Raw genomic sequence first — 10,848 nt, 5'->3', positions numbered from 1 at the left:
ACTGGAATGTGGCAGGGCCAGTCCCCTGTTAGATTCCAGGGTGCTACTCACTCACATTTACTGACTTCAATCAAACCAATCTAAATTCATTTCCACCTTAAAACATTGGAGATTGAATTATCTAGTAATGACATTAAACCACTGATTAGTTGTCATTACCAATAATAGATTATAGACATATTTGGGATGAAATGCCAGAACACCAAAAGGCTATAGTGTAATGCCAAACAATGCCCAAAGTTCACACGGCATAAAAACATATCCAACAAGAATCATCCTAGTTACTACTACATACACCTTTATTGAAGGTTGGGCACACCACATTCCAACTGTGCTATCCACCCAACAAGCCATCCAAGCAAACAGAGAAGGACAATAATGTTTAGAAGGTATCAGACTAAGAGGGTGTGATCTGTGGGTAGTAAAAATATCACAAAAATATCTAAGGAAAACGTAATAGCTATCTGTAGTAGTGTGATTTAAATGTTGTGTTAGCCTGACACACTAGCCCACTACAGAAAGGGTGCAATGAAACTAGACAAGTTACAACAGCCTAAGATAATAAACAAAACAACTTTATTTTAGGAAGTCAAATTGTGGTCGTGCTGGTTTGCATTGTATTCTGTTTGTAGCATCAGACACTACAGTATAGTAGGCTACAGTTCCCCAGGCTTCTGAGTATCAGTGATTATCAGACACACACCCTGTTGAATTACCCCTCTTAGTATTTATATATATATTTTATTTCCCTTTATTTAACTAGGCAAGACAGTTATGAACAAATTATTATGTTCAATGACAGCCTACAGGGGAACAGTGGGTTAACTACCTTGTTCAGGAGCAGAACAAGAGATTTTTACCTTGTCAGCTCAGGGAATCGATCTTGCAACCTTTTGGTTACAAGTCCAACACTCTAACCACTAGGCTACCTGCCACACCTAGTATAAGGAGTCAAGGTCTCAGAGAGGAATGCAGAGTACACTTACCGCTGAGGGAAGAGCTGGGTCCTCTGCTGACGGTAGAAAGACAAACATTTATAAGTGTATGTGCATTGTACCCTCATAATCAAAAAAATCTAATCAAATACAATTGTGTTCATCACATGCTTGTAAACAACAGTGAAATACTGAGAGGCCCTTCCCAACAACGCAGAGAGAAAGAAAATAGAGAAATAATAGAAAAATAATAACACGTAATAATACAAGTTATAATAAATACACCATGAGTAAAGATAACTTGGCTATACCAGTACTGAGTTGATGTGCAGGGGTACGAGGTAATTAGAGGTAGAGGCACATAACTAAATAAAGTTACAAGGCCACAGGATAAATAATAAACAGTAGCAGCAGCATACGCAATGAGTAAAAACACGTTTGTACAAAAAGGGTCAATGCAGACAGTCCGGGTTAACTATTTGGTTAACTATTTAGCAGTCTTATGGTGCATCGGTACTTCTTGCCATGCAGTAGCAGAGAGAACAGTCTATGACTTTGGTGGCTGGAGTCTTTTGACCATTTTTAGAGCCTTCCTCTGACACCACCTGGTATATAATTACACAGGCATGTGCAATTGACAGCAATTAACATCCCATCATGCTTAGGGTCATGTATAAAAAGGCCCATTTATTATTTTGGTTACCATGGCTAGAAGAGATCTCAGTGACTTTTAAAAGAAGGGTTTCAAAGATGCATAGGGGGTTTAAAGGGCATGAGTGTGTCTCAGTCACCAGATCTCAGCCCAATTTAACACCTATGGGAGATTCCTGAGCGGCACCTGGGACAGCGTTTTCCACCACCATCAACAAAACACTAAATAAAGGAGTTTCTCATGGAAGAATGATGTCACATTCCTCCAATAGAGTTCCAGACACTTGTAGAACTATACCAAGGCGCATTGAACCTGGCAGCTCGTGGTGACCAAACGCCCTATTTATGCTGGTTTTCTATATTTTGGCAGTTACTTGTATGCCATACACTAAATTATCACAAGTATGTGGACACCTGTTTGTCGAACATCTCATTCCAAAATCATGGGCATTAATATGGAGTTGGTCCTTCCTTTGCTGCTCTAACAGCTTCCACTCTTCTGGGAAGGCTTTCCACTAGATATTGTAACATTGCTGCTGGGATTTGCTTCCATTCAGCCACAAGAGCATTAGTGAGGTCGGGCACTGATGTTGCGCAATTAGGCCTGGCTCGCAGTCAAAGTTCCAATTCATCCCAAAGGTGTTTGATGGGGTTGAGGTCAGGACTTTTGTGCAGGCCAGTCAAGTTCTTCCACACCGATCTCAAAAAAACAATTTCTGTAAGGACCTTGGTTTTGTGCACGGGGGCATTGTCAGGCTGAAACGGGAAAGGGCATTCCCCAAACTGTTGCCACAAAGTTGGAAGCACAGAATCGACTAGAAAGTCATTGTATGCTGTAGCATTAAGATTTCTCTTCACTGGATCTAACGACCATAATTGCTCCTCCATCAAACTTCACAGTTTGCACTATGCATCGGGGCAGGTAGCGTTCTCCTGGCATCTGCCAAACCCAGATTTGTCCCTTTATCGTTCATTTAAAAAATATGTAGGCCTATCTCACTTCATAATCCCAGTTAAAAAATACTCATCCTGAGTAAAGCAGCAGTACTGGTGATGACAAAATCACATCTTTCAAAGTTCAGGTTTTCCTAATGTGGTCATAAGGTGTGGGTTACCGGGGCTGCATATTACTGCATTGTAAAAATCCAATCTCATTTACTGACTTAACATGTAACCCCACCACACCCCTCCCCTATCCAACTACACCACAGGGCAGAACACATACCTGGTTAAATTCCACATTATGCAAGCCTGGCTGCCATTTATCTGGGAGAGGCTCAGTCAAGAACACACAAATCATTTACAGAGAGAACACATTTCAGTCAAGGTATGTAACACTGAAGAGCAGGGCTTGAACTACAAGGGTTATGGGAACATAGCAGAAAAGGGCATTCCCTTAATCATTGAAAACATAAAAAGGGTCCCCAAGAGTATGTGTTTAATAGTTATGTTGGCCCAGGCCCATGTTTTTGGGGAAATGTCTAGTGAATATCAAATCAAACGTTATTGGTCTGGTACACATATTTAGCAGATGTTATCGCGGGTGTAAATAAATGCTTATGTTCCTAGCTCCAACAGTGGAGTAATACCCGACAGTACAAAACAATACACTCAAATCCCCAAAATAAAAATAAATAATAATAAATATAGAAATATTAATGTCAGAATTCGGAACGTTGGATTTCTGGTCTAAATGCTGGTTCGAGACTGCCGATCTAATATCCTAAAGTTATTTTCGGATGGAGGTAATAATGTAAGAAACGTTATGAGCAAATAATGTAAGAAATAACACACACAAAAAGTTGGTTACGAGCTAGGAACAGGGCGACCATGTCCATAGGCGCCATCTCCGCTAACGTGTCATTTCAACCCTGACAAAGAGCTCTAAAGAATCGCTCTCTTTGAAACACTTCTTAATTGCACATTTACAAATTGAGACATGAGTGGATGCAGAAGAACATAATACCTGTCTGTGATTCACTGTGTCCTGTTGCCACTGTTTATTTCTCACTGCTGGATCATGAGAAAGCACCTGCCATAAGAGAGGCGAGGCTGCAGCAAACAAGGAAAGATAAATAAATATAACCAGCTTTCGTAGGCTACTAACAAAGGAAAAAGCAGGCAGTAATTTACAGTTAACGTGCCAAACATACACTATATATACAAAAGTATGTGGACACCCCATAAAATTAGATTAGTGGATCCAGCTATTTCAGCCACACTTGTTGCAATCTCCATAGACATACATTGGCATTAGAATGGCCTTACTGAAGAGCTCAGTTACGTTCAAGGTGGCACCATCATAGGATGCCACCTTTCCAACAAGTCAGTTTGTCAAATTGCTGCCCAGTTCGACTGTAAGTGCTGTTATTGTGAAGTTGAAACCTCTAGGAGCAACGGGCGGTGGTAGGTCACAAGCTCACAGAAAGCGAGGTCCATAAAGAAATGAGTTGTCGAGATCGGTGTGGAATACTTAGTTTTTTTTTACCTTTATTTGCCTAGGCAAGTCAGTTAAGAACCAATTCTTATTTACAATGACGGCAAACACTGGCGAGGCTGGGCTAATTGTGCACCGCCCTATGGGACTCTCAATCACGGCCGATTGTGATACAACCTGGACTCGAACCAGGTTGTCTTTAGTGATGCCTCTAGAACGGAGATGCAGTGCCTTAGACCTCTGTGCCACTCGGGAGCCCGGCAGGCCTGCACAGAGCACTGACCTCAACCCCATTGAACACCTTTGGGATGAATTGGAACACCGACTGTGAGCCAGGCCTAATCGCCCAACATCACTAATACGCTTGTGGATGTATGGAAGCAAGTTCCCACAGCAATGGTCCAACATCTAATGGAAATCCTTCCCAGAAGAGAGTGGAGGCTGTTATAGCAAAGGGGGGACCAACTCCAAATTAATGGCCATGATTTTGGAATGAGATGTTTGACAAGCAGGTCTCCACATACTTTTGGCCACATACTTCAGGGCCATTCAGATCAGTTGTGAAAATATGTACCCCTCACCCTCAAGCCATCTAGAAGAATCTGAGCTCATGAGTACCATACTTTTCTCCAGCAGGGTCCAGGCATCACAGTAGCCAAAACATTTGTTAAGCTTTAATAGATTTGTCACTTCACCCAAACAAGCCCCTGCCAACACCTCAGTGGGAAGGCAGGGTCAACCAGTTACCCAACCCTCACCAGCTTGCTAGAGGGATGGGAGAGGATGGTTTCATGTGCTCAGTGAAAGCAGGCAGAGAAAGACATTAGGGAAATACTTGAGTAACTACAGGCTATAATGGATGGCAGATGGAGTTGACCGACAATTTCCCTTCCAAAATAAATCAAAAGCTGCAACTGCAGTCAATATTTAGAAAGCTGTGTTCAAGACATGACAGCTGGTAGGGTTTCCAGTAGACAGGCCACTCCCTCCTTAATGCATTAGGTAAAGTATTACATACACAGCGCCACTAACAGTAGAAGGAACCATGACTCAAAAACGCTAATAACGTAATCATCCGAGAGCCTTTCCTAGCAAGTCTTTAAAGCCAACTACACAATTACATAGACTTGCAGTTATGCCAAGTCACAACCCCCCCAGTTTTAAGTGCTGCGTAGTCAAGCAGTAACTAATTTAAGCTATTGACTATGTTCATAGATTCTGCTAGACATAAGATTAACACTCCTGAGCATTCAGCCATTTACCTGATGTTGAAGCAAAGTGGACAGGCAAGCATTTACAGAAATTCATGTAATGGTGTAAAAGAATAAGACAACACATGAAGTATTTTTGGTTTTTAATCGAAAGGCAATGCAGTGCCTCCCAGTTAAGATCTTAACATATCACTTTAAATGGTACAGGTGGGACAAAACAATACATCTGCAATAACTAGTACAAAAGACTAAACATCACTGAGGAATGTAACAAATTAAATAAGTGAAAGAAAGCAAAACTGTGCGGCATCACTATTGCTGCGCTGCAGGACCCCCCCCCCCCCCGGACTTGATAGAGGTTAAAAAAAAATCCATTGAACCCTGCGTAAAAAATTAAACAGTACAATTTGGGATAGAGTATAGGACTAAACAAGACAAAAAAGCAATAAGTTACCATCTTTACTTTCATGTGCATGTTTACTGTGGGAATTGAGGGGGCATTGGGTAAGGCACCATGGGCTGTGGTGCTTGTTGCTGCGTGAAGGGGAACTGTTGATGGCTCATGCCATTCTGTGCACCTCCTTGGTTGGCACTAAACTGTGGGGCCTGGAAGTTCTGCGTTGGGAACGCCCCGGCCTGGCTGGTACCATAGTTTGACTGGCCGTTGCTGCCGTAGCCGCTAAAACCATTGCCGCTTTTGTCAAAGCCACTTGCCCCATAGCCTCCACTCTGTGAATTTGTGCCAAAGACCTTCTTTGGTCCACTGTCAAAACCTCTATCGTTTTCCCTGTCCCTAAAGCTACTGAAGTCACGCCTGCCCCCGGAGGAGTACCTGTCCCGGCGGTCATCCCTAAATCCACTACCACCTCTGCCTCCCCTTGAATGACCTGAAAGGAAAAACCAACAACAAATTAGAGTTGTCTTTCACACCAGTTTGAGTGATATGAAATGGGTACATTGGAAAACACTGTGGGGGGGGGGGGTAAATGGCTAACAAAAATAAATCAAGATCCCATAGCTTTGACTGTCCAGGTCAACAAAAAGGAAAAAAAATGGCTGCAGCTGAACCACAGTTCCTGTATCTCACCAATTAGATTTACCTCCTCTGTCCGCCATCTGGAGGAGTTTAGGGTTGATGGCCTGGTTGGCCTCACGGAGCACAGCAACAAGGTCGCTGGCCTGCCTCATGTTGTTGGGGGTGAAGAAGGTGTAGGCTGTGCCAGTCTTTTGGCTCCGGGCAGTTCTGCCGATGCGGTGAATATAGTCCTCAGAGTTGTTGGGGTAGTCAAAGTTGATGACAAATTTCACATCTTCAACATCTGTAGGATGTGTTGCGGTGTGGCAAAAAAAGGAGCGCACAAAGATGCACACCACAACAGCCAGACCAAAAGAGCAAAGTTAGTACAACCAGTCACTGGATGTAGCCGTTTTTCCACTAGGCTGTAAAGAATAGCATTAGACAACTCCAGAAAGACTTAATCTGTGGGGATACTACAATGGGAAGAGAGAAACGATGCACACTCCAAATGCTTCCCAATACAGATAGCCCCTCAATTCTCAACAGCCCCCACCCCTAAAAAAAAAAGGAGCAGAAGTCCTACCATAAAGTATGCATTGACTAGTCCATTCCCATTGCAGAAAACTCCCCACACAATGCCAAGTGACTGCAGGGTGCTTCTACACAGTAAGGCCACTATGCGCACTGTTGCCTCCTCAAAACAAGGACCTTATGGTGATAACGAAGGCCCTTTATTCCCACACTCATAAGAAGCTCGCTAAAGGCCACACTGCAATGTCTTGCCAAGAACATAAACAATTGGGAAAAGCTAAAAGACTGAGCCACTTACTCCTGTGACCATAACAAAAGTACCCCCAGTCTCATCAAGGCAAGATATTCCCAGAACCAGTGTTCACGTGATCAAATGTCTCTCGTTGGCAGGTCTCGACATGACTTGAAACGCAGGTGAGGGAGGAGTGCGAGCTTGGATTTTTATCCCCAGCCAACCGACATGACCCACTGACACTAAGCGCCAGTAGCCACATCATTACAGAGGTGAACGTGTAATTGGACCTACAACTGGTCTCAAAACAGAAGTTTAGGAAACTGCCACATTTGTCACACATGCTTTGAGAAAAGCGACACCTTCCAGAACTCGATGACTTGCAATACAATGCCCAAACCGACATGCAAGACATGGAAACAGCAGAGCCTGGTGGAGCCATGAGCTTGGGTGTGAAGCAGTCCAAACCGATGCCTGAGAACAGCTGCATTTACAGGGGTGCAGCAGCTAACTCATTTAGGCCCCCTTTTGGGCAGCCCAGCGTGATAGTCAGCACTCAGACCCCGCCACCTCTGTATGTGACTGGGTGATGTCCCAGTCAGGACACCTCCAAGAGTCCTCCTTCCCCCTCTGGAGACCTGGGCGTGTCATGCCAAGGCCCTGCCTCAAAAGACCGCTCCTTCAGATAGGGGAGAAACTCAGAAGGCAGAAGAGTTACAGAAAGAACCACTTTCTTTCAGGAAAAAAAGTTGGTGCAAGGGACCAAGGACAGAATGAAACTAACCTAGACCCCTGGAGGCGACGTCTGTGGCAATGAGAATTGGCGCCTTTCCAAACTTGAACTCTGAAAGAAGGAAAGGAAATTGATAGCTGGCCATAAGAGGTTGTGTCATACTAAATTGTTCTTGTGAAAAACTCACCATTGAGCACCCAGTCCCTCTCCTGCTGGCTCTTGTCTCCATGGATGCCCATTGCTGGCCAACTAAAAGGAGCAAGTGTCAATTGAGTCCAGTAAAACACATGATTACCCGGAGTTTAAAGAACAAAGTATTGATGTAACTTACCCATCCCTCCTCATCCTCCTAGTGATCTCATCACATCGCCTCTTGGTCTCTGTAAAGATGATGGTCTTGTTCTCCTTCTCACTCATTATCTCCTCAAGTAGGCGGAGGAGCCTGGAAAGGGAAGGCCGAGAAGCATTCAATTAGTGACTACACAACTAGCGCCTAAGTCATATTATCCACCCATTAAATAAACATTACAGAAATGCCACAGGTCAGACAGGACTCACTTGTCTTCCTTCTCGCCATCATTGCAAACATCCACGATCTGTAAGATGTTGTGGTTGGCACTCAGCTGCAGAGCTCCCACATTGATCTGGACGTAGTCCTTCAGGAAGTCCTCTGCCAGCTGGCGCACCTCTTTGGGCCAGGTAGCACTCCACATCAGCGTCTGTCGGTCAGGCTGGAAAGAACAAGGAAGGAGTCAGAATATACCCTTGACGAATATACCAAGTGAGATCAGTAGACTCTTAGCACATTAATGCATCACAACAGAACTCACTCTGATTTGGTCCACAATCTTTCGGATTTGTGGTTCGAAACCCATGTCGAGCATTCGGTCAGCCTCATCCAGGACCAGGTAAGTGCATCTGCGCATGTTCGTCTTTCCCGCCTCCAGGAAGTCAATAAGCCTGCCAGGTGTGGCAATGCAAATCTCCACACCTATAATAAACAATTCTTAGCACCAAATTCCATAGATTCAAATCAGCCAAATACAGAGCGGTTATGGAACTTACCTCTATCCAGGTCACGGAGCTGTGGCCCTTTGGGCGCACCACCATAAACGCAGACAGACTTCAGGCGAGAAGCTCTGCCATACTCTGCCGCCACCTGCTGGACCTGCTGAGCCAGCTCACGGGTAGGGGCAAGCACTAAGCACTGAAAGAAAGATTGAATACCATAAATCCATGTTGTGTGGATGTGAGATTAGATACAAGTCTGAATATACATGGGTACTTACAATAGGGCCATCTCCACGTTCCAGGAAAGGCTGGTGGTTAATGTGCACGATTGCAGGCAACAAGTACTGCAGAAAAAAATTGACATGGCATTACAGAAAAGAACACCTTCTGTCCTCTTAATTTTAAGAGCAATTCTAAGTTGTTGAAATAGTCATCAAGGCTAGGACTCTCACAACACTTACAGAGAGAGTTTTCCCAGAGCCTGTCTGTGCAATGCCAACCATGTCCTTGCCACTCAATGCCAGTGGCCAACCCTGTGCTTGGATCGGTGTTGGTTCTGACCAGCCTGCTTTGTTAATGACATCCATCACGTATGCTGTGGAAAGAGGGGGTGGTACATAAAAACTAACCCATTGAAGACAAGTCCGGATCAGAAATGCATTTTTCAACTGAATGTGTCAGATATTAGTGGATGTGCATACTTGGAAAACTGGCTTCATGGAACTTCATAATTGGATTAGGGCAGTCCCTCCCCTTCACAGTAACAGCTTTAGTACTTCTGTACTGTGCAACCTCTTGCTGAAATGACAAACATGTAGCGACTCAGATCAATTGGCATGGCAATGCAAAAGACAACAGCAAATGGCCATTGGGCAAAAAAGGAACCCATGCAAGAACACATGCCAATGACCATTGCATAACATTTCGAGTAAATCTGCATTTGGATTTTGACCACTAGAATACATACCGGAGATCTCCGATTAACATCCGGGTGTTCTTGGTAGAAGTTCTTTTCAAATTTAGAGAGTTCGTCAAGGTTCCAATGCTTCTTGCGCAGTCTATCACCGGGATTACCGAACTTCCCCCCACCACCACCACCTCCTCTTCCGCCGCCTCCAAAACGAGGTGGTCCACTGCCATAACTGGGGAAATGGATGGTCTAATGTTAGTCACGGCAACCAATGTAAAATAGATGTAGGTTACCTGTGGATAAACTCGCTTGACTAAACGCCAAACAAAGAAACGTATTTTTAAAATGTAGATTTAACAGAACACTAGCAGTAAGCGTGTAACTAATTAAACATGACATTATCCCAACTTCAATACGATGCAGAAGCTATTGCCAGCGTTAACTAGAAGAAATGCTTGGTTTATTGGACTGAGTCACGTAAAAAAAAAAACCACAGCAATCTTCAATATATATCCCGCACATGAACAATGAGGGAAAAAAAAAAAAAAAACCGGCCGGCATTTTGTATTCGCATTCAATAATGCCACATGGCGTACAAATACATTTAGTCGGCTAGTTTACCGGTTATCTGACACTTGCTGTACGATGAGGCACAATGTTAATGTTAAGATTAACGTTATGAAAATGTGATAAGGTAAATTAGACATTTACAACCGCTGACTATGTGGTTCGTGATTTTAATTAGCAGGCCTCCAGCTAAGAATTTTCGGATTCAGATCAGGCCTCTTGCTAATCTCATGACGAAACGAGGCCTTTAAAAAAAAACGAACTCCCTAATTCTGAACACATTTCGATAGTTTCCTTTTTTTTTTAAAAACGGCAGTCTAAAAAACAAGAATCGAAATATACCTAGCTAGCTAAACGAGTACGGTATCTACGGCTATCCCGTGCGTCATGTCAGCCATTTCTGGCAAGACAACGAGGTGTTAAATTCGCCTAAAATTCATTCAAACACTTACCCTCTATCTCTACCACGATCTCTGTCGGAAAATCCAGGCATCTTGTAAACAAAGTGTATAAATAAAAACGATAAATAAACTACGCCTGAAAATCCGATATCAAACCCGAACTGCCGTGATGATGCTGAAATGCCGGCGAACTAAAAGGAGATTCGGCTTT

The 10,848-nt window shown here is 43.6% G+C and overlaps 1 protein-coding gene across 2 annotated transcripts; it reads right to left on the bottom strand.

The window, feature by feature from the left end:
- Positions 1-5,360: 5,360 nt before the first annotated feature.
- Positions 5,361-10,848, bottom strand: LOC110486548 (probable ATP-dependent RNA helicase DDX5). 2 transcript variants are annotated; one of them, XM_021558240.2, is made up of 13 exons: positions 10,689-10,848; positions 9,727-9,901; positions 9,461-9,557; positions 9,221-9,354; positions 9,038-9,103; positions 8,814-8,955; positions 8,579-8,739; positions 8,307-8,479; positions 8,080-8,190; positions 7,936-7,997; positions 7,800-7,859; positions 6,322-6,553; positions 5,361-6,121 (listed from the first exon to the last, which is right to left on the bottom strand). In XM_021558240.2, the coding sequence occupies exons 1-13, from the start codon at positions 10,727-10,729 to the stop codon at positions 6,094-6,096; spliced, it is 1,482 nt and encodes a 493-aa protein (XP_021413915.1). In that variant the 5' UTR covers positions 10,730-10,848; the 3' UTR covers positions 5,361-6,093. The 2 variants fall into 2 exon arrangements, with proteins under 2 accessions (XP_021413915.1, XP_021413914.1); XM_021558239.2 differs by having other exon boundaries at positions 6,335-6,553.

Source organism: Oncorhynchus mykiss, chromosome 13, assembly GCF_013265735.2.
Source record: "Oncorhynchus mykiss isolate Arlee chromosome 13, USDA_OmykA_1.1, whole genome shotgun sequence".
Lineage (NCBI taxonomy): Eukaryota > Metazoa > Chordata > Actinopteri > Salmoniformes > Salmonidae > Oncorhynchus > Oncorhynchus mykiss.
The sequence above is the reverse complement of the archived record's forward strand: the minus strand, read 5'-3'. Positions and strand labels throughout refer to the sequence as shown.